This window comes from Parasteatoda tepidariorum, chromosome 11 (assembly GCF_982258835.1).
Source record: "Parasteatoda tepidariorum strain Cologne lab strain chromosome 11, Ptep-v5.0, whole genome shotgun sequence".
Lineage (NCBI taxonomy): Eukaryota > Metazoa > Arthropoda > Arachnida > Araneae > Theridiidae > Parasteatoda > Parasteatoda tepidariorum.
The window spans coordinates 71447952-71473267 of NC_141765.1; the positions used below are offsets into that span (position 1 = coordinate 71447952).

At 28.9% G+C, this 25316-nt stretch overlaps 1 protein-coding gene across 3 annotated transcripts; it reads right to left on the reverse strand.

Annotated features, from left to right (window-relative positions):
- Positions 1–320: 320 nt before the first annotated feature.
- Positions 321–24587, reverse strand: LOC107443986 (max-like protein X). Of its 3 annotated transcripts, XM_087154338.1 has the most exons (9): positions 24450–24538; positions 22841–22980; positions 21576–21636; positions 17120–17242; positions 14044–14141; positions 9800–9896; positions 6420–6519; positions 2971–3055; positions 321–1837 (listed from the first exon to the last, which is right to left on the reverse strand). In XM_087154338.1, the coding sequence occupies exons 3-9, from the start codon at positions 21613–21615 to the stop codon at positions 1664–1666; spliced, it is 717 nt and encodes a 238-aa protein (XP_087010464.1). In that variant the 5' UTR covers positions 21616–21636; positions 22841–22980; positions 24450–24538; the 3' UTR covers positions 321–1663. The 3 variants fall into 3 exon arrangements, with proteins under 3 accessions (XP_087010464.1, XP_015913515.1, XP_015913517.1); XM_016058029.4 differs by lacking the exon at positions 22841–22980 and having other exon boundaries at positions 24450–24587; XM_016058031.4 differs by lacking the exon at positions 22841–22980 and having other exon boundaries at positions 24476–24555.
- Positions 24588–25316: the final 729 nt, after the last annotated feature.

Sequence of the window (25316 nt, forward strand, 5' to 3'; positions counted from 1 at the left end):
AATTAGCGATGAAGTAATTGATTAGTTTGTTACAAAATACCAAAGCTTGTAATCATTCTATAGCTCTGCATTTTAAGAATATTCTAAGGCTACAAAATACGGGTTTGAGTAATAAGTCATGGGTCAACATATTGCTTAGCTCCAAATTATGATTGTACTTCTGGGGTACCAATTTAAGACTGTGAATTAGTGATTAACCAATGATGAAGATTAAACCAAAGATCCTGGAAAAAAGTGACAAACTTGCAATATGAAGTATATCTGTAAACAGTTACAACTCTATCCAATTAAAATTTGTAAAAGAAACTTTAGAATAAGTGTTACATTTTAACTAAATACTTTTTATTGAGAAATAAAAGTTTTTTTTTTATATAATATTTTCAAATACATGATACTGTACGATTTAAGAACATTTCATTATTTAAAATATTATTTTCTAACGAATATAATATATACAAATATTAATATAGAATCAAACTATAAATAATTATACTAAAGGAGTTGATACAGTGAAAATGCTTGTTTTTTACAAATTAAATACATTTACTTCCAGGCATCAATAATTCTGATTGATTTCTTTAAATATCATAGAAAAAATATACACTAAGATTTAAAATATAATACAAAAACATTTTTTAAAAAAAGAAAAATTGAAACAAATATTTAGCAATGAAAGTAGACAAAAAAAAATATTGCTGATTTGACTAAATGCTTATTTTAATAAGAGTAATAATATGAAGAGATTTTATACTGATGTGTAAAACAAAGGTACATTTCCTTAGAAATTACTTTTTTTAAAATAAGAAATTTAAAAGAGCATCGATTTGCTATTTACTTTATCATCATATAAATCTGTTTAAATGAAATAGGCAATTACATGCTACGCTGCAACAGACAATTACAATTCTACAAAATAAATATTTCTTTGCTCAAACATTGCTTACCAGATTTCGATTTTGAAGACAAAATAAAACATAAGAGACAAATCAGTAGCATCTGATTGTAATAAAAATATGACAGGTTAAAAACTACAGTTCAGGAGCATAATATTTGGATATGACAGAAAAAAACAGACTTTTCTATGTAAACATTAATTTTGTGAATTAAATATTGAAGCATAAGTTAAATACAAGTTTAAAATTTTTTTTCAAGCTTTGGTACAGACACAATCTCAATTTTGGAAAAAAAGCCTAATGAAAATAGAATAAGGTGTTAAAATAGATTAAGAAATAATAGAGAAAAGCAATTAAGAAAATAGACTGAAAGATTAACAAATCCAACCAAGATTGTAGAATATATAATAATGGTATAATAAAATTCTTATAAGGATATAAGGGATAGTAGAGTATATAATAATGCTATAATAAATTATGTCAACATTTTGAAGTTTTTATTATAATAACAGAATTTAGAAGAGATTTTTTTAAATAACATAAATGGTCAAACACAACAGAATCCAAAAGAACAAGAATATAGTTTTAAAAAAATAACAAAATTCATTTTAATTCTTTCTGTAAGGTATCACATTTTAAATGACAAAAATTGCTATAAGTGAATATAAAAATCTGAAGTTTTAACAGACCAGAAACATCATTGCACATCTTTAGATTTACAAATCAATTAAAAAAATATTTGCATCGCATTGTACAACTGACCAGTACATTTAGGTGATTTGATTATTCAGTTGACAAAGCAAATTTATCATCATTTCTTGCAACGTTTGAGGCTTACAATATTCTTCCAGCCAACTAAATACACAAGCAGACAATTCAGCAAAATTTGCAACAGATACTGATGAATTGAAAGATTGAAACAAGGAATCACACACTGCTTGAAACTAAAGAAAAAAATTCATTGAATAAATGAAAGATTATAAGAAAAATATGTATAAGTTCAGTTACAGATCCAACTAAGAAGACACCAGATCAAAATATGTTAATATGTCAAATGTGTTAATATGCAAAATATGTCAATTTTCCATTTATTTTATATTGTTTTTTTCTTTCTTTCTTATTTATTTTTTATTTTTAGTTTTTATGATAATTGAGTTGTATGCCTCACGTAAGATAAATTTCAAAAACTACTTGCAAGAGCAAAAGTAATACATAAATTATTCTACACACTCAACCACACTAAGTACTTGATGGCATTTTGAACTTAGAATGAATGGAATAACAAAACTAATTCAACTAAAGAAAATAATAGCAAAAGTTTAGGTTCAGTTTCAATCCTAAACATTTAAATTCATGACAATGAAAAAAAATATCTAAACAAATTTTGAAGTAGTTTTTTTATCTATTCTTAGCTAAAAACTTAGTTCAGAGAAATTCAAAGTCATCAAAGAATATCTTAATTAAGCCTCGTTTCATTTATTTCTAATAATTAATATATTATAAGCAAAGAATAGAAACTTATAAAAAAATATTATTAATCTTAATCTTTGCTTTTTTTTAATTAACAAAACATTAAAAAAATTGACAATGAAATAATTTAACTTTATATGAGTAAATCTATAATTTGTTTTAAGAAGAAATATTCAAATTTGCCTTTAATTCAGTTAAAAATGGTAATTATTAATCATATATAAGTATAACAAATCAGCATGCACAGTTATTATTTAAAGAAAGATGTTTTTTTTTTTAATTTACCATGAAAGCTTTATATCTAAGAATAAAAAAAAAGTGTAAGAACACAAAATAGTTCACCTAAAAGGGTGTAAAGATGCTAATGTAGATGGAATAAATAATAATTAAAATTTAAAATGATAAATTCAGTTACAACTAACATTTTGCAATCTGAATAATTTGACAATAAAATATTAAAAAAGAACTAAGTACTTAGTAGTAATTCCTTTTTAAATATAATGTATTATAAAGTTTATCTAGTGGTTGTAAGTAATCAAACAAGAACTAGATAATAGTGAGAGAAAGGATACAAAAATGGCAACTTTTATCTCAATAAACTACTCACCACTTGAAACTTCATTTCATCACTAACTTTATTTGAATTTGAGCTGGGTTGGCTTTGATGAACCTTAACAATTGCTTCATAGTTTCTGTAAATTAACAAATGTATACAGATAAGTAAAAATTAAGAACTTTTTAGATAAGTTAAGTACATTATAATTTATAATAAAAAATAAAAATTCTTTTATATCAGAGAATACTAATCTTGATGTAAATTAAAAAACACTATTAGGCAAAACAAGGGTGACCTTAATAGGTGAACATATGCTCTTCTGCTAGAGATTATGTGCAGTCCCTCAGTTTGTAATAAAGAAATATAACACAATTTCAGTTTCACAATTTACATTCTTTAGATTAATGTTAGGGTGAGACACTACATTATTAAAAAAAAAAGAGCTTAAACTGTTTATGTGACACATTTTTCTATCAAGTTCAAGCAACCACTCAGTCACTAAATCCTGGGTCATCCAGGTTCGATTTTCGTTCCAAGTTTTTTCCAGTTATGCCCAAAAAAAAGATCAGTCTCATCAGCATTTAATATGTCGCCGGGTACATAGTCCTTCAATAAGGAAGGTATCTTCTCCAGCCATTTTTTAACCATGTCAGTATCCACAGAAGCAGACTCTCCACCTTTTGATTTAAAAGAAATCATATGCCTCTTTCTGAATTTTTCTAACCATCTATTAGAAGCTTTAAAATCCTTTATCCCCAATTTCTCAGGTGCCTCTCTAACCTTTTCCTGTAACAGTGGTCCTGATACTAAATAATTTTTGCTTCTAACTTGAGAAAACCATTCAAAAATCCATCTGTCAATTTTAAATCCAGGTCCGTTTTCCAAAAATATTCTAATTTGGTTCTTATTTCCTTTTTCACGCCAAAGTTTTGTCAGTTTTTCTCTATTTTTAATGATGTCTACTGCCTGAGTCTTTCCAATTTTAAAGTTTTCAGCCAATTTTCGGATACTGCGTTTTTGATGTTTAGAATACTCTAAAAGTTCAATTTTTTCCTTCAAAGTTAAAACTTTATGAAGCATTGTTGAACAAGAAGAAACTTTTTCAAGAATAAAGATCTTTTAAAAATTTTATCTCCAATACTCTTTCAACAGATGTAGTTACGAAGAAATAAAAATGATTTCACAATTATGCAGATATTCAAGTTAGTCATATGATACTGAATACTGATGCCTGAACCGCCAGTAATGCATAGGAAAAGGAACAAGACAATACTAACATGTAAGACACCAGGCCCTATGGAATTGTATTTACAATCGATCATTTGTCAAAAGTTTGAATAAACGTTTGATTTATATGAACACCTGGATGATTGAAATTTCTATTCTATTCTTTTAACCTAGCCAGGATGTGTGCAGGGCTGATAAGAAATAGAAAGGAAATTTCAGTGGGGAAGAGGAATTGATAACATTTAATGTATCACTTTAACTTGTAGGGTCTCAAGACTGAGCATGTGGGGTCACAATCCTGTGGTTCAGATAAAAAGATCCAAAGATGCTGCTGTTGGAAATATTTTACATGAGCAGAATCATTCTCCTTTCTTTCTTGACAAAGATAAAATCGAAAAGATAAAGGTGACAGGAGAATGATAGATTGTTTAAAACTGAAATAGCTTAAAGTTTTTAGTTATGAATAAGGCACAAATTTACATGTTTAAAAAAATGGTGGAGAGAGGCATTTTTTTCTTAAATTTCATAGTAAAAATCATTTTTTTTTCAAATTTAGAAAAAGTAGCGTCCCGCTTGAAGAGACAGAAAGTAACATTGCAGGGAAAAAATGACTGCACCGTTACAGGAGTGTTTGCTTCAGGGAGAATGTACACAATGGTTTATTCATAGAAGATTCCTGGGGAATTAAAAATATGTCCGTTTTGAAAGCGCCCGTTTTGCAGGAGTGTCCATAACAGAAGGTTTCACTGTATGTATGTATACGTATATATATATACAGAGATGCCAACTGCTCCGGACGCGCCAAAATAATTAAAAAAGCGGTAAATAACTACAATGTAAATTTTGCAAATATTTGACTATTTTTGCTTACTTTTTAAGAGGTAGAGCATGACATAACTACAATAAAGTGGTGAAACATATAAGCCTACGAATTATTTAGAAATAGTGGTGGATGAAAATCTACTAAATTGAATTTATTAAATCAAGAATCACAAATGATAAACTACCACTTTAAAATATATATTTGTTGTCCGGAGCAAGTTGGCATCTCTGTATATATATATATATAATTCTTAGAATCTAACTTGAAACTGAAAATCTTATTTTTTTCTATATTTCGATACTTTAAGGAAAAAAGTGACTAAAAAGAATCAATCAGAAACATTCATAAAAAATTCCAGGTTATAAAAGGAAAGCTGATAGAAACAAAATTTTATAGAAAAAGAAGGTAAAATAAAAGAAAAAAACTATTACTCTTTGTTGTTAAACAAATTTTTGTACTGAAGACTTGTTTTCCTTATCACAATTTTGGAAAAATGTAATAATTAAAAAAAAATAATTTTATCAACACACCATAATAAAAACATATGTCTATAAAAAAAGATGAAAGAGAAATATAAAGCAAAATTTTAAACTGAAAATTTCCTATTATCGAATTACTATAATTTCAGGAGAAAAGAACGATAGAAAAAAGTGTCAGAAACGCTCTTAAAAAATCGAGTCATAATAAAATTGGGGATAAACACGAAGGTTTAAAAAAATAAAGCAAACGAAAAGGGAAAAAACACTTGTTCAATCTTAAAACAGAACTTTAATGCTTAAAATCTAAATTTTTCATGTATTTTCAGGTAAAAATAACCAACATAAAAATAAATACATATGCAAAATAGAGTCTATCAGAAATATTCTTAAAAATACTATGTCATAATAATAACAATAATAAAAAGTTTATAAATGAATCTTTGATTCTAGAAGAAAGTAAAGAAACTTTAAATGGGCACAAATTAAATCACTGCAAAACACAATTTCAATTTAACCCATTTTGTTTTATTTCAAGTGCTCTGCTGCTTTTTATCCTTTGCCTCATTTTCTTCCAGTCATTGCTTCTCCTGTTACAGACGCTAGTAAAATTTCCCATTCTCTTCTAAGCATTTCTTCTCGAAGCATTTGAATTTGTGAAGCTTTGGTTTAGCTGTAAGGGTAGGGGAAAGGTGCAACTTTTCATACTAAATGCTTTTTTATATTTGAGGGAAATTAAAGGAATAATTTACTGTAGCTTTCGTAAAAAAAAAAAACGTGCAATTCTTTTTAAATCTTTGTTGTAATTTTTTTTACAACAAATAATTCTATTTGAATGTTTATTTAAAATTGCTTCAAAATAAATAAATAAAATATAGTTATTAGATAGTTTTTAAAAAAAAAACTACAAATATTTTGGATGTGAAATCAAACTACTATTATAAACATTCAATTGACAATAAAAATTATTTTACGTTTTCATGATTTCTAAGGCTCTAACTTCTTTTCGTAATGCAACCAGTTCTTCATCTTGTTTCTTCTTTTGTTGAATGAGAAACTGAATATAATCAATAGCTAATCAAAGAAAACAATAGTAAGAAATTGAATAATATTTTAATAAAAATACATAATTAGGAAATATTAAAAAATACACACTTAAATAACTTAATAATGCCTTTAACTCAATAATGTCACAGCAATGTTGTCAGATGCACTCAGAAAAAAACATTCCCAATTTTTCTCAATATTAGTTTTATCAAATTTCCACATTTTTTGAAACTGATGGCATAAATTTAATTATTAAATTTTCAATTATGTCTTATTGATTGAACATAGAATACATAATAAAATACTTTTACTTACTACAAAAATTGAAATATTTTTAAAAGGATAGTAAGAATATATTAAATAAACATATTACATGAAAAGGTTCATGTGGACAGCAATAAAGAGATACAAGGCACAATGCAGAAATTTGTTCTATTCTATGCAGCTATGTTTTATGAAAGATAAAAAAAATACTGAAATAGTATCCTTTTTTTACTGAAGGAAACTAATATTGATAATTACTATATATATATACATGTTGAAACATTGTTTAGTTCATTTTTAAGGAGAAAAATTTTTGATTTCGATTGTGCAACATTTTTGAATCAAAGTATAATTAAATGAACCTTTTGCTAAAAAGAAAAGAAAATTGAAGTTGAAGTTTCATATAATTTTGTAAAGATGCATGCATAAATATGACAAAAAAAATTAAGTAGGAATTTATTTATTTAAATAAATTAGCCGAAATCAGGGTGCATAGGCAAATTTTTCAACAAAAAATAAGCACTTTTTAAGCACTAAAAAAATATTTTTAAGCACTTTAAAAAAATATCATAATTAGGATAGGCACTTTAATAAAAAAATTTTCTTCCTTTTGTTGAAAGTTCTATATATATATATATATATATATATATATATATATATATATATCAGTAAAATGCAAAATAATTTTCAAAAAATTAACATGATCATGATAAAATAACTAGTTTCTGACAAAGAACTCTTTTCTTGATTATATTAGCCACCATAAAACAATTTACACACAATTTTTACACTCAATACTGAGTGGTTCATTCTTTTTTTAAAATTAATAATTACTTAATTATGTAATCAAGTTTAATTCAAAATTATAATTAACTTAATTATTTGAAAAGGTAATCGAGTGTATTTTTTGAGATTTAGGTAAAAGTTATTCATAAAAGCATATCCAACAAAACATTAACAAGATTAATATTATTGATTATAACTTATTAAGATATATAAAGAATTAAGCAAACTAAGAAAACTTTGATAAATTCATATTCAAACGTAAATTAATGAATGGCCCCTAATAAATTTTTATTAAAATTTGTTATCTGGTTCACTATTTTTTAAATGAAACGATTAAAAAAATTGAAACAATTTTCAAGTGTAGATACTATGTTTATTCAAGCTAAACATTTTTGTCAGATGGAAATTGTTATATGATCCCTACACTCACAATATTTTACAAATCTGAGATAATTGAATTTTTTATTTCAATTGTTTTCAAATCAAATCATTTAAAGATAAATTAAAGTTTTATGAATGACAAATCTAAATAACATAAGATTTTTGGCTGTATTTAAATATTGAAAAGTCCCTCACCTCGTACTATACTTTAAAATCTTGCCTCTAAATATTATAGTTTTTTCATAAAACAAATTAAGAGCGCTGAAAATTTTAAAAGTAACAATACAATAATAAAAAGCAATAAAGTATAATAAAAGCTTTAAAAAATTAGACAATTAGTAAACGGTCTGTTAGGTAAAAAATCGTACTTTTAAAAATCTCAATTCATTTATATTTTTATTAAATTAAATTAAATGAAGTTTTGTGATTCTTGACTGGTCTGGGGACTCACATGTAAATATATAATTAGTGAATGGTCCCCAAGTCAAATTCAAAGACTTGCATAAGAAGGCCATTAGTTTGCCAGTGATGAAGACAATGGTGCTTCACCATAGATGAAATTAATAAGTTAAATAAAATATTCTATTGCTATTAGGGAACAAAATTGGCAATGCTTAGTTGGTCCCTGTGATCAGCAAAAATTCAAGAGATTTTTCGGTTCGTTTTTAGAGAGTGGAAAATGCAGCCTGAAATTGAAATTATCTTGTAAAATGCAACAAAGTTGCACATGAGAGTGCATGAATTCTTCTCACTGAATCCAGCTCAGTATATGCACATGTGGACCCGCAGTATTTCATTAAACATGCAAAATTATAGGCACTTTCATTCGCTACAGACTGATGCCACAACGAAAATTTTTGTGATTGAATGAATTGGGATAACGTTAAATAAAAAAATGTGAAAACCATGCTTTTAGCATAATTCGTGGTATAAATCGACATGGTAAAGAAAAAATGTCTCATTTTGGAAAAAGGAAGTATAAGAACTTTTTAACAATACCCACTGAATAAAGCACCTTTTAGAGCTTTTAAAAAAGAAAATAAGAACATTTAAGCACTTTAAAAATGCCACCCACCCTGAAAATTCAGCATTAAAACTTTTATTACTTTTGTTTGGAAAAATATTAATCTTTTATGTACCTTACACACATATTAATTAACTTTCTGTGAATTGTAGAGGCATAAAAAGCAAAGTAAAATTAACATCTGTTTTTTTACAGATTCATAAAATTCCGAGTTACCCTTAATTTACCAGTTCAGTGGCCACTTTGGATAATTATAAAAATAACTTTATGAGATAAAAAAAATTCCAAATATATACGTTAGGCTTTAGTAAAAAAAATAATTTTTAAAAGCAAAGTTTGTATTGAAAACTTTCATGAAATTAATACCTATAATATACCATTCATATAATTTTATAGACGTGTAAAAATCAATTTAAAAAACTAGTTTAGGTAAAGTTAACCCCACCAAACATGGATGTGTACAAAATTGTTCAAACAAAATTGAATAATTTAAATAAATACAGGCTTTGCAGTAATTCAAAATTGAAATCAAAACATTTTTTCTACAATACATGCATTTTAGACTATTTTTAAAAAGGGGAAATGCAAGGCTATAAAATAATGCAATCCACTAGTTTGATAATTTTGTTTTGTGCGGCATATTTCAGTAAGTAAAAAATTAACAGATTCTAAAAGATTTGATAAAATCAAGAGATTGTACTACTAACTCCTATAAATACGCAAAGCCCTGACTAAGTATTTTAAATGTTAACAAAAACTTAATGCTGAAATAGACAACTAGGAACATTAAAAAGAAAAATATTAACCAGTAATACAGAAAATAAGTCAAAGAAACACAAAGAATATACTTACATCTTTGAAGAATTGTAGCTTTGCTTAGTTTATAGCTACTAATACTATCTTGTTGTTGGCAAGTTGGAACAAGGGACTGCAAGTCTTCATAACCTCTCTAAGGAAAATGTAATTATATACATTTGAAATTTAACATAAAAAAGGCTTTTAGATATGATATCACTTTTTGGTACAAAATTTTCAACTATAAGGAATTTTGTACAAAGTTAAAAAAACGCAACGATATTGAGATTCAGATTTTAGTGACAACTTTAAATATAATGTCACCAGTGATATTAATATTTTTAATAATAAGAATGTTCAGTACATACTTTCGAATAGTACAAAATTCAGACCTTTCTTTTTCAGATAAGCATCAAATCGTTACGTTCGATTTTTTTAGAAGATATTGACTCTTTCATTTTAAAAACATTTAGAATTCACTTTACACCCGTACAACTTTTCATTGATTGGAAATGGACCCTATATTTCAAATATAAACAATTTCTTCCTCATAATTCTCATCTCATTAAATTCGACAATTTTAAGCTTAAAAATCTTATCAATGATTTAGAATTCACTAGGAAACATTCTATCATATATCCTATAGATAAAGCCTCTGGAAATTATGCCTTTATAAGGAATTACCTATATCTTAACCTATTAGACAATGAACTTGAAGAAATGCAGAGAAAACTTCTCTCTAAATTTTAAGAGAAAATGTTTATTTTTACTTCACTGAAACATTTTGCAACGCAGTACATTTTAATCAAAAATAATACCATTATCTAGTCATTAGTAATTTAAATTTAGTCATTGAAATTAAAATTGTTATCTTGTAAAACTTTTTTATGGAAAAAATTGTTGATTTGAACAAAATTTAGATGTTTTTAATATTAATTATTTTTTAAATAATTTGTTTATTGAAATTAATTATGCTGATATTTCAATGTTTGCACATTTTTTTAATCAAATTATTTTCCTTATTCTTAGTTTGAATGATGGGTCATGTTTTAATAAAATCTTATCCAAATTTTAAGACTTCCTTTATAAATTTATCTACATTAGAATCATTCCAAAGTTCCACTTTTTTGGGTTTCAAAATTTATTCTAGTCTCCAAAAAGACAAGTTTATATGTTCGAATAAAACATTCAAATTTATGGACAATTAAGAAAAAAAACTTATTTTGAAATTAAATTTAATAATCAAAATAATTACTTGAAACAAAAAAAATTTAAACCAACTACTTGAAACTTTTTGTTACTTGCAAATACTTGATAATGGAATCTAACGAGGATTAAGCTGGAAATTGTTTAAATATAATTTTAGGAAAAGAACTTCATTTATAATTAATTTAGCAGAAACTTTTCCTATACACACAGACAATCGTAAACCTGCAATACACACAGACAATCGCTGGTCTTCAACATATGCAGCCAATTGAGCATATTTAAATGACGAAACTGAATATATTTTATTAAAATTAGTGACTAACAATTCATATGATATTGATTTATACATTAGGGCTTTGTCTGTTATTGATGAATATTTAATTCTTCAGTCTTAAATTTAAACTAATTTTAAAAGAACAGACTAACTGATAATGCTCAAATATTACCTATGCTTGGCCTGAGAATTTTTACTTTTGGTTACTCAGGGTGTACTGTAAATCTGCCCTTACAGAGGAAAGAAACAGGGCAGTGTAAAGATGATTAAAAGCACCTTTACGTTTAAACTTCAATAAAACTTATTTTTATGCTTATTTCATCCAAATCCATATTTCCCTACTGCAATTTGTGAAATTTCAATAGCCTTTCTGCCTTCTTTTTCTTCGATTAAATAATTATTTTTTATGTCATTTGTGAAATTACAATAGCCTTTCTGTTTTTTTTTCCTTTTGATTAAATAATTATTTATGATCCCTAATATTGATAAGGACTTCAAGTAATTTTAATAAGGATTCTAAAAATACACAAACAAATGCTTCTAAAAATGCATTCTTCACTGAAAATATTTGGCAGTGTCCAGCTTAAAATTAACAAAAAAAGTTTTATCTGTTATTTATAGGTATTTTCCTTATTTTGATCATAGAGATATTTAATATAAATTTGTTAAAAATATATCCAACAATTTTAATTCTGATAAGTACTCAAAATTTCAAGCTTAAAACTAAAAGTGGTGTTTCTTCATTAAGTTTTAATGTATTCTAAAGACATATTATTACGCAACATTTTTTGATAAAAATTAGTTACCGATTTACAATTATTAAATGGCAAAAAAAGTTATATAACACATTTTAAGTAAAGATGTGTCCAGTCAGCAATTAAAATAATAAATACAAAATAATAATTAAAAAAAAGTAAAGTAATATTAAGCAATAAAAGATCCCAAGAAATTGAATTTTAAAATAGTCAGATATTTGAATTTCGATTTCTCAGGAACTATTCAACCGATTTTGCTCAAATTTTGTATTTTGCCATGCAAAATAATGTTCTTTAAAATGATGCAAAAAAATTGCATTCCTTACAATCGAAAATTTTTTTACCATTATTCAATAAAATAATAAAATATTATAAATATTTAATGAAGGTTACTTTTTGAATGGAATTATCTATGGACAAACAAATGTTATAATAGTGTAAATATTTTTTTCAATTCGCTTAAGTACACCAGATATGGTGAAATATACAAAAAGTAAAATTAACATTAAGGGGTCTAAATTTTCAACCTAACCAAACTATTGGGACCATATTTCCTAGTTTGCGACTACTCCCAATACATAGGGGGTCAAAAATCTGAATCTTTTGATAAAGGTATGTTGATTCAGATAAAGTATGTTTCTGAGTCTGATTCCATAACTTAAAATAGCATCTACACTTAGTAATTAGTATATTTGAGGTCACCTCCTCGAGCCATTAAGATTGAGTCCAAGAACATGAAGATCCCATCATTAGATCAGGATGGTCCTTTTTTTGCACACTGTACATCCTTAATTTATTGTGCTCTGTAAATTGTGCACTATTTTAAAAACACAGTTCTTAGAAAGTGAAGAAAGAAGAGTTTTGAGTATTCGTGCGTCTCATCTCCAGAAATTCTAGCATAAAAGAATCTCAATAATAGACCAATTGTCTGTTTGGCAATTAATTTTATGATTTTTTTATATTTTTAAACCGCGAAGAAAATTGGAAAGTGCCCCGTTTTTCATGGGATTCAATGGTGTTAAAAATTCTATGACATTCCAGGTTCTAGAGTAAAATTATGTTTTCCCCTGACATTTTAAAACCATCATGGCAAATTACATATGCTAGCACTTTTTAATGATGGTATTAATATCAAAATAATTATAAGCAAAAAAGATGCAAGTTTTCTTTATGTAAGAATAATTTATGAAAACTGTAAACAAAAGAAAATTAAGGAATTTGAAGAAAAAAGGAATTATAGAAAAATATTTAAAATAAAGATATGAAATATCATATGCAGAATTTGAAAGTCAAGTAGCTTAAAAAAGATCATAAAATAAATTAAATATAGTACATGATTAGTAAATAATATAGAAAATATAAATTTAAATATCAGAATTTCAAGCTCAAGTTGGATGCAACAAGTTTAATGCAACCAAAGCAAACAAATAAAAGAACATATTTGCTCTGAAACAACTTTAATTAACAAATTATATAAAATTAGATATAAAATCTTCTTTGAAAATAAATTGATATGATTAATAATATAATTGTATAATTTATGTTTCGTCATTAAAATTTTTATATTTATATATTTCTTCTTTGGAATGAAAATGTTTTATGGTAAATTAAAATAAATATGAAAAAAAGAACTAAGAAAAAATATTTTTCTAACAAAGCTATCAATGTTATTCAGGGAATAAATAAAACATTAAAACAGCCACATAATTTCCTCTTTAGTAGAAGATAATATTAAAATACTTGGTCAAAGATAAGGCTCTCTATATAGAAACAAAATTTACTGTAAATACATATTCAAAAATTAAAATGAAGCAAGTTGTACTCTTTTTAGGGTTCAAAACAGGACTGTATATAAGATTAATTTATAAGAGTTTTTACAATTAAATTAAACTCCTTTTTTCCATTAGAGAAAATTATAATCCTTTCAAGGTGATATTTTCCATATTTTTTTCTCAATATAATAAGCTTGCTGGCTGAGATTTAAAAATAAAAATACAAGATCTAGTTAGATATATTGTGAAAAAAATCTATTTATATAAAATAATAAAACATAAAAAGATTACTTTGATGGCATCTCTTCTCTTTTGTTCAGCTTGAGTGTGAGCTTCACGTCTGCGTTCTTTATAACTTAAAGTAGATTTTTGATCACTATCTTCATCATCTATAAGAAAGTATCATTCATTTGTAAAATGACAAAGCTTAATACACTTTTTTCTCAACTAATAATCCCATAATCTATAATGAAAATAAATAATGATTCAGTTCCATTGTAACACAGTCATTATATGTATAACTTAAATATTAACTGGCCTAGTGATGGGAGTCAAACCCTTAAAAAACTATAGTACATACTAATATGATTAATATAATGCGTATTTGTAAAGTTTTACACGTAAATTAGAGCTAAAAAAACAGAAGAAGCATAAAAGGTGTTAATGATTGTAGGAACACCTGATTAAAAAATTTACAGCATCATAAAAAGCAGAACATAGTCATCTTCATGATGAAGATGACTATGTTCTAAGACTTCATCTAAGCAATGTTAAGGAAGTTTGAAGCAGAAAGATGAAATATTTATTGGCAAAACATTGCTCACGACCAAAAATTAAGACGAAGTCATCACAACCACTCATGGAACACAGAGTTCGGCAGTTTACAATATAACACTATTGTCATTTTCACCATTTCTTTTGAGCTCAAAAAATTACCCATTTCAAGCTCAGAACACCCGAATGATTTTCTTCAGCGAATAACAGCAGAGAACAATTTTCTAAAACAATACTGTAAGTTATTCCAATTCCTCCATGAACAAGTCTCTACAAGCTCATGTCAGACAATTCCCCTCTCCCTTTTTTCCGCATTTCTCAAAGCCAAGCTAACAGGGTTTAAGCAAAGGTAATGACTTCATTACATTCTGACCTGCTAGCTAGAGACAACTAGAGGGAACCAAACATCTGGCTCATAAGCAATAATCCTTCTCTTCTTCTTCTTCTTCCTTATCCCCAAAATTAGCAGGGCTAAACTATGTCCATGAAATTCATCACCCGGAGGAAGTCGGCCACCATAAGTGTGTTATTAAGAATGTCCCTTTTGTCCAGACCTAGACAGTCCAGTATATGTTGGGGGGAAGCCTGCATGTTGTGGCACCTGGGGCAGTTAGGGTAGATTTTAATACTACCCTCAAAAGAAAGGGACTTAAGGTGGCCGCTGATAAGCCTGGTAAGTGCAGTCTGGTCCTTGCGGTTGCACCGAATGTTGAGTGCACCTCCTGGACTGGTGCTCTGGTACCAGTGATGTTTGGGGGGTACGAGCCAGGAAGCGAGGTCTTCTTTTTTCTTTTTTGATGCCAGCTCCATGAAGGTGAGGGAATTTGGACTTATCAGATTTTCTTTCGTCCCCTCCTTAGCCAGAGTGTCGGCGATGTCATTGCCCAGAACCCCAACGTGAGAAGGGATCCATTGGAGGTGGACTTCACGCAATCGTGAGAGGATTTTAATTTTTTGTAGGATTGAAGCACCTGTTTTGTCTCTCACCTTCCTCCAATGCGTTAAGTATTGTATGGAGCTGAGGCTGTCAGAGAGGATCCAGATGTTATTTTGATCCTGTAGTGTTAGAAGAGAATCCAGGGCAGTATCAATAGCAATGAGTTCACTTCTAAACACCGAGCAGAAATCAGGATTCCTTTTGGAGATGTTGAGGGAGACATTACTTGATTTGATGTAGACACCACTGCCAGATGATGATGTTTCCGTCTTGCTTCCGTCTGTGTACACCGTTCCGTCTCATACTGCAATAATCCTAATTTGCCTAAGCCAACTAGACAACTAGAAGTCTAAGCCAACTAGACCATAAGAATAAACATTTAGAATCGACTTCAAAACAAAAATAAATCAAATTTTTATTTACAACATGCAAAGTAACAATTTAGCTACTTGACCAAACCAAATGCAATCTCTGAAGAGGTCTAATAAGTAAAAGCTTTCAAATGTAAACAATGCTATAATTTGAAGTAAACTCAGTAGATAAGCCCATTTGAGGTTATTGATCATTAACTCCTTGATTAAAACTTAAGAGTGATTTTTCCACTGTTTTGGACACATTCTTAAATAATTCTTTGTCTTTAGAAGAGTGTAAGTAAGAATCAAAACTCATAATTCAACCATGACTTTTTTTTTAATATCGATATTTTCAATGTTTATTTGCTCGAAAAGTACTAACAAGACACTGATCATCCTTACAGGTTAATTTTATACTTCAATACTATTGAAACATTTTTGAAACATGAACATGGAATTCTGCTGACATTTTCAACTTAATTCAACATCAGTCAAAATAGTATACAGATAGTAGCAACAGAATACAATCAGAATCATCTACATACCAGTAAATATATAAAGATATTATAACTTCTATCCATAAATTTAAAAAAAAAATGTATAGCAAAGGCATGAAACCTACAAAAAATACATTTATAGTAGTTTTGACATAACAAAATTTCTAAGGACATTATAAATAAAAGTTCATAACAAATTCCTGAAAGAGTATTTTATAAATATAAATATATATATATATATATATAAGAGTAACATGCAGTGAAAAGGATCATTTCTATAAAAACATTTGTGTATATTACTAACATATACCATATGTAAGTGTTTACTCTACGCTTCTAATTATTCATTGTGAACAATTATTATAAGTTCTGAAATTAATAAGAATTTTAATTTCAAGAGAAGTAAAATGTGACTGCTTTTCAAACAAAATCAGGGGTACTAACTTTCTCTGCTTTTGGGGAAAATTTCTTCTAATGGTAGCTAAATTTGTTTTCATAAATGATTATAACTTATTTTCCACACCACTGCATGTAAATGATTCAAAAGTTTATTTGAAACACCACTTCATTCCAGCTCTACAGCGCTGAAACATTTAAAATATTGATAAAATTATACCAAATTGTGAAATCTTTAGTTCTTAATTATCTGTCATTCTATATAATATTTTGTAAAACATGTAGCAATTGGCAGTCCTGAAATATTAACAAAGTAAATATGAAGGGAAAAAATGAAATAATCATTCATTAGTAACAAAAATTCCTTATTTAACATATGCTGTTACAATAACAAAGAAATAAAAGATTACCCGTATTATGGGCTGATGAAGAGGTTAGCAAGTCTATCGAGCCTGTAGATGATGTCCTAGAAAATGAAAAATTTAACGATGGGCCAGGTGAACTAGGAAGGTTGCGTTTTTCATTCTCAGATCCTAAATAAACAAAATAAAAATTTTTAAAAATTCATTATCAAATAAATTGTACTTATAGAATTTTTTCAGATGCTTCTTAAATTAAACCCTATTGGGTCAATACAGGAAATTGTGAATAATTCCTATTGCTTTGAATGACTTGAGCAAAAACCATGTTTTCCGTAAACATTTCCTTTTCACTTAGCATTCACTTTTTACTTTCAAGATTTGTTTTTTCCATTTCAATTCAATGCTTGAAAAAGAATATTCACGCAAAAAACTAAAAATATTTTCCCTCTAAATCCTATTACTATTGAAGAGTTTTTATTGTAGAATACAATCGTTATATCAATTAGTACTTAAGTAAATTGTTTTATGAATAAAATTTTCCAGTTCACAATTATCAGCAACATTTCAAATGAAAGGAGTATATGCAAAAAGTGTTCACAATTCCTCCCAGTACAATAAGTAAACATCTTCTGACAGACAAACCAGAAGACAAGAGTACTCCAGAATCAAGTATTTAGAAAACTAGCCTTCATGAAAAACTTTTTGATGAACCTAACCAGTATTTGCGTTACATGGAGAGTAAAACCACAAAAACCTCCCAGGCTTAGTCCAACGACAAGGGAATTCTAACCCATGATCCATCTACTACTGAGGATATTTATGCCAGCACTGTGGTTGGTGCTAGTCAAAAGCAGCATTCATATCGACCAGTCAACACTGATATTCAAGCCTGGGTCACCTCATTGGGAGGCAAGCATTTTATCCCCTGAGCTAAATTTTTTTTAAAGGTGGAAGTGAATAATTTTGAGAAGGGGAGGATTAAATTTAGGTTTTATTCGCCCCCTTTGTTATCTGACGCTCCAGGCGAACGCCCGCCCTTGTCTCTTAGATGATTCAGGATAAATTCCTTTCCAACTACAACAAAAAAATGCTTGCAGAATGAAAGTGAAAAAAAATAATTATACGATTTGAACAAAAACCAAAAATTAAAACAAAACCATTATAATACTAAATAAGATTCAATATTTATTAGGTTTTATACTTCAGATGTTATTTCGATTTCTTGAATTATTAGAGGTGTTATAAATTTAAAATAGAAATTTTTTTTTTAATTTTTCCTAAAAAAATCAACCAAGCTACAAAAACTTTAAAACAAAATAAATTACAAACATTGAGCAGCTTAAAAATTTGTGGTTTCTTTCAATTTTCAAATTTTTTGGGTTAAAATAACATTGTTTTAAAATATCTGAATTCTAAATATCACAAACAAATGCATGGCACTGACTGCAGAAAAAAAGATAGAAAAATAAGTTAGATATACAACGAAATAATGAACACATAAATGGTATAAAAAGTGATTTTTTAAATGCACGTATCATAATAACATTGAAATTAAACAGAAACGTGGAAATACATCATCATAACTGCCAAAAAAATTTGCTTAAATTAATGATGAAATCAGCACAAATAAAGCACGTCAATTGGTAATTATTTAAATATGTGATTTAAAACTCATATGTTATAATAAAAATCGGAAATCTTAAAACCACAAGAGAATGTATCCCAAAACTGCCTAAACAATTATGGCAGAATAACTTGGATATATGATGAAATCACCAAAAACGAAGAGTGTTGAAATGTGATTATTTAAATGTGCAATTTAAAAGCCAGGTGTCTTAATATTATTGCAAAAAAATACAGGACTTTCAAAATCACATGGAAAAGGGTAGCAATAACTACCTTTAAAAAAGGGGAGAAAAAAATCAATCAAATTTACGATGAAATTGGCAAAATTCAGATTAATTGTATTATCGAATAAAAAAACTGAGTTTTTTTTTTAAAACCATGTGGAATTTCGTAACAGTAATTGTTGAAAAAGTGATAGAGAAAGAAAATAGGTTTACAATCGAATGTGAGCAAATTGGGTGCATCAAAAAGTGATGAGTCGAATGTGTGATTCCAAATTTTCAAAATGCTTTTACTTCTCAAAAAAAAAAAAAAAAACAATTTCTGTGTGTTCAGAACCTCCCGCTAACCGCACATCAACACTTAGAGGGGCACAGGTTGTACACTCTTACAAATAAAATTTGAAATAGATAAAATATTTACACGATGCAAAACCCATCTATACTTTCGAACTTGAAAAATGAAACAACTAAAATCCACTTCTAACATTTACTGGATAAATAACAGAAAAGTTTGATAAATAAGAGGAAATGAAGTATATAGTTAAAAAATGATAAATGATCAAAATACATTTATTATTTCAACATATTTTGAAATACATATATTATAACAAAAATCAAATTAGAACATGGCAACATGGATAAATAATATTATTTTTTCTTATTTTAGCTATATCATAGCGAATAGTTGCTATGTTTTTGATGACAGTAATTATACTTTCATTTTAGCATAAACTAAGGTTGCACAACCTGTGGTCCATTGACTATTGATGTGCAGCACGCAAGAGCTTCTGAGCACAATGGAAAAAAAATAATAAATTTTTGAAAAATAAAAAAATTGTTTAAGTAATTTTTTTAAACTATTGCGATGCTTTTCCATGTGATTTTGACGATTCCGATACTTTAACTTCAATGTTATTATGGCACGCAAGTTTCTTATTGTGCAATTAAATAATGACTTTTGAATTTGTTCATATTTCATTGTAAGTATAAATTATTTTTCCGTCATTTTTTTGGTAGTTAGCCCCACGCTTTCGATATCCCGATATTTTAATACAATGTTATTGCAACATGAAAGATTCACGAAGTGGAAGAAAAATGTGAATGTTTTAAACTTCTCACTGTTTGCTATCCATTTTATTTTACATTTTTTGTAGCTTAAGTAATTTTTTAAAGGAAAAAACAAAAAGAAAACGTTTGTTATTTAAAATTTATAAAAGCTCTAATAATTCAAGAAATAATATCTAAAATATAATATCAAATAAATATAAAATCATTTTTGTACAACAATGGTTTTGTTTAAATTCTATAAACTTTCTTTAATTAAAATAATTAATTCTAATTCATATTACTCATTAAAATATAAAAGGTAATTTTTTTTAATACTTTCACTCTTTGAGCATCACAGTTTTTTTTTCTTTTTTGTAGAATTTATATTATATATTTATTTTTACCAACATATATATAAACATATATATTTGATAAAAAAGGAAAAATGTTTTAAAAAAACATCAATATTTTTCATTTTTGAATGAATTCTAATAATTGAAAGTATTTAATATTCCGCTAATAATTAATATGTAACTAAGTTCACTGTTTAAAAAAAAATAAAGTTCTTAGAACACTAACATAAGTTCTTAGAAGAGTTCTTAGAACACCAACATAACTAAATATGCATACCGCTCTTAATTAGTCAGCAGGTTGTGCAAGTGGCCCTTCACTCAAAAAGGTTGTGCACTCTTATAATGCACCCCTTTATGCCATAAACCATCATTTGTGAAGCTTCAATGTCTCTTTACTTTTTGAAATGGTTAATTTTAATCTTTCATTATTCTTTCCTTACAAAGAATAAGCACCATTTTCTCTTTCAATTAAACTATTTTCAGTCTTAGTCAGCTCAGCTGAAATCTGATCGGAGCTGAAATATGAAATATGTTCTCAGCTGAAATAAAGCTGTGTATTTTTAAATAGCATGAATAAAAATTGTGATGGGTGATATTTAAATTATAAGAATACAATTTGCAATGTGTAAATTTTAAATCGTGTAAATACAAATCATGATGAGCAATTTTTAAATTATGTGAATACAGATTGGAATTTCATTTTTAAATGGTGTGAATACGAATCAGAACATGTTGGTTTAAATAGCATGAATACGAACCATGATGTGTGATCTTTAAATCTTGTGAATATAAATCGCACCGCGCGATTTTTAAATAGTGTGAATTTGAATTGAAAATGTGTGATTAAATAGTGTGATTATGAATCAAAATGCGTGATTTATAAATTATGAAAAGACAAATCACAATGTATGATTTTTAAAATATGTGAATACAAATAAAGTTATTCTACTCTAAACGGAAGAATTGGGAAATACTGATTTCATTGTTAAAAGTATCAGAGAAGGACGAAGACTCAAGCATGTGATGTCAAACCCATAACTTTTGGTCCAGAATCCCGCTGCTAATCAGAGTATGCAATGTCATACCTGTAACTTCCTGTTTATGGTATAGCTTCACCAGAAGTGGAATCACGGAATTTTGAAAGTCAGATGTCAAAAATGATGACTAATTATAATTTGCAAAGAGTCAAATTTAAATTTTTAGGTGAAAATTACAACTAAAAAAAATGCATACAAATGAAACAGGCAAGACACTTACCAGGATCAAATTTTGAGTCTGTATAATGCAACTCAGCCATGATAAACTTCTAGTATCCTTCCTGTTAAAAATTAAATTTTTAAAAAAATTAGTAAATGTTAAAATCTTAAGAGTATTAATATAAAATTAAATATGATACAGAAAGGCTTCAGTATTTTGATAGGTGATAGAAAAATTGCCAAGTCTTGGAAATGGTCTGCAAGAAACAAAAATATCTCAGAAGGAGAGTAACTCAAAGGGTATAACTTATGGCAGATCCAGGGCAAACCTCTCTATTTTGATAAAAAAAAATTTCAAAGAAAATTACACTTTTAAAATCCATATGATGCCTTTGTGATTGTAGTTGATATGACAGATCACGATACAGAAATATCCCTTTTTGTTTTAGGAGATAATTCATATCTTGAACTGCCGAACTAATTGCAATCCGCAAGGAGCCAAATGTTTTTTAAGCTTGCAATTTTAAAAAAAAAAAAACATGAAGTGGGTATATTTTTGTACCGTGATTAATTGCTTTACAATTACTAACAAATTAAACTACTGGGCAGCAGCCCCACAAGAAACTAAAATTATCACAGAAGAGGACCAACTTGAAAAGTATAACTCGTACCCACCCCCGAATAACCTTCTATGTGCTTTTTTTCTACAGGTTTGCAAAAACATTGCCAAGTTCAGAATTCATTTGGTATCTTGATGATTGCAGCTGGTGAGAAAAAACGGGAGATATTTCAGTAGCGTGATCTGTCACGTCAACTACAATCACCAAATGGATTTTAAATTCTCAATTTTTTTTTAAAAAATCATGCAGAGGTTTGTCCGGAGGTGGCTATTAGTTATACCCGTTGAGTCAGTCTCCTTCTACGATGTTTTCTTTTTTTGTTTATCGGAGGCGGCTACCAGTAAGTCGCCAAAAATTGGCGATTATTCTGTTGAAGGTGAGATTTCCATATTGTGATCTGTGGCAGAATAATCAACAAGTCTTGGAAGCTTCAGGGCAGCAGCCCTGAGATTTCTGTGGCAGAATAATAGCAAAGTCTTCTGCTCAGAAAGGGACTAACATCGCAGAAAGAGGCTAACTAGAACGATATAGCTCGTAGCCGCCCCGGGGCTAACATCTACAAGTTTATTTTTTAAAAAAAATTAAAATCTATTAGGCACCTTGGTGATTGTAGTTGGCACAACAGATCACGATACGGAAATATCCTGCTTTTGCAGATCAGGAAAAAGAAATCATCCAAAACAAGAAAGTATGCAAATGAAATTACCTGATTACTTTTTATATCCTTTATCACAAAGAAGAAATCTATAGTGCATCTCATAAAAATTTGTTTACAATTAACATATTCTATGGATCTGTCGCGCCAACTACAATTGCCAAGCACGAATGGATTTTAAACTTGCAAATCTAGAAGAAAAAGAATATATCAGGTGCCTGGCGATTGTAGTTGAGGCGACAAATTACGATACAGAAATATCAATCACAGGGGCGTACGCAAGAGTGGGGTTTAGGGGTTTAAACACCCCCCTTGAGCTCAGACAAAATGGCAAAAATAAAAATTTTAGTAGAAATTATGCAAGCTATTATTTTTTAAGACTTTATATTTTTATTTGCCTTATGCCTACTTTTTTTTTCTAACGGTATTTCTCACTGAAAAAACATTTACTATAATAGAGTTGTACTTTTGAAACCAAATTCGTGTGATACTGTTACGGTCTGGTTCCTTTCTGTCCTGCCAGTTGCGATAGTTTTCGAGATTGGCAGTCATTCGCGAGGTCTTTACGCGATGATTCTGGAACCCTAGACGTTCTGTCGTCTTTGAGACAATTCGAAAATTTTGAAGATGCTGTGAAAAGTTATATAAAAGGGGGAACGGAGTACAGTGGAGTTAGTTAGTCAGACTAAGAGTTATCACTGCCGCTTGTCTTTCGGAGCTCGTCGCTAAATCTGCTTCGTTTTGTCTTAACAAAAAGTTAATTCAATCGCCGAACCCGTCGTCGCCACTATTTCGACTAGTGAAGAGATCAGTAACAATACCATTGGAGATACTGTGGTCGTTAAAGTTATTCATTCCAGCTCGAAACTTTGATATAGTAGCATAGCGGATATTTCTATACCAATAAATATATGTATATATTTACTGTTCTTGGATCTTTAGGATGCCAAAACGCAATAATTTAACAATATTTAATCATTTTGAGAAAAAATCACGACCTGAAATTAGTGAGGTGACAGCATCTGGTACCAATGTAAGTTTTTCTATTGAACAGAAATGTTATACTTCCGTTGAAGAAAACATTTCAAGCATAACAAAATCTGATGAATGTGAAAGTGGCCCTCAAAGTGTTACTTCCCACCCATAGGACATTGGACTTTTTTCAGAAGATATTACATGCGAGAAGATATTACACTATGCTCTTAAACTTAAAAAATAAAATCAAAATTTAACTAAACAATGCTGTCTAAATAAAAATTGTTAGCTGTCTAAATTAGGGAAATAATAGTGCTTAATTACATACTCGAATTTCTTTTAGTAATTTCAGAAAATTATGAACACCCCCCTTGAAAAAATTCTGCGTACGCCACTGATCAATAATAATTATAATGGTTCTAAGATTAACGGACAACTCTGGGATTCCATTCATTGACATGACCCGATCAGGTGTTCATGTAAAGATACATAACAAATGATTTAGGTTTCCAAAATCATTATTTTAAAGACCAGAATTAAATATTTTCACATTAACTTGTATTGCTCCAGCAACTTAGTCATGACATCGATTAGAAAATATTTTTTAGAAATAATTGAAAAATGAAAAACAGTACATTGTTCTAAAAATTTTTATAGCGATTTTTTGAATAATAAAATAAAATACCTCGAATTATAAAAATTTGCACATACATTCGCCAATTATTCCCTTCTAAACAAAAACAAATGCAGAAAGATGATGATGACTGACTGGCCTTTTTGGAGCACTTTGCAATGTTTCGCTTATAGCTCGCTTATCAATTACGTTGCTGTTGTTGTTCATTTACGTCGCACTGGAGCTGAACAATGGGCTATTGGTGACGGTCAGGGAAACATCCCTGAGGATGATCCGAAGACACGCCATCCCAATTTTAATCCTCTGCAGCGGGGATGGCACCCCTGCTTCGGTAGCCCGATGACCTGCGCGCGAAGTCGAGCACTTTACGATTGAACAGTTTTAGGAGGACCAATACCCCGCACCCTCGATCCCTACGCAGACTGATCCAAGTGGTCACCCCCCCCCGCACACTGACCGCAGCCAGTGATGCTTGACTTCGGTGATCTGCTGAGAACCGTGTCTTAACGACCAGTCCACTGCGGGACAGGGATAAGATGAAGTTGTTGTTGTTACTTTACGTCGCATTAGAGCTGCACAATGGGCTATTGGCGACGGTCTAGGAAATATCCCGGAGGATGATCCGAAGACATGCCATCCCAATTTTAATCCTCTGCAGCGGGGATGGCACCCCTGCTTCGGTAGCCCGACGACCTGCGCGGGAAGTCGAGCACTTTACGGTAGCACAGTTTAACGAGGACCCATACCGCACACCCTCGGTCCCTACGCAGACTGATCCAAGTGGTCACCCACCCGCACACTGACCGTAGCCAGTGATGCTTGACTTCGGTGATCTGCTGGGAACCGTGTCTTAACGATCAGTCCACTGCGGGACGAGATGAAGTTCACAGAATTGCTGTTGTTATTGTAGTAGTTCAT

Coding starts and splice junctions, on each gene's coding strand:
- LOC107443986 (XM_016058029.4), bottom strand. CDS start 21,615: ATGGCTGAGTTGCATTATACAGACTCAAAATTTGATCCTG. Junction 17,243..21,575: donor AGACTCAAAATTTGATCCTG/GTAAGTGTCTTG, acceptor TTGTTTATTTAG/GATCTGAGAATGAAAAACGC. Junction 3,056..6,419: donor GCCTTAGAAATCATGAAAAC/GTAAAATAATTT, acceptor GTTAATTTACAG/AAACTATGAAGCAATTGTTA.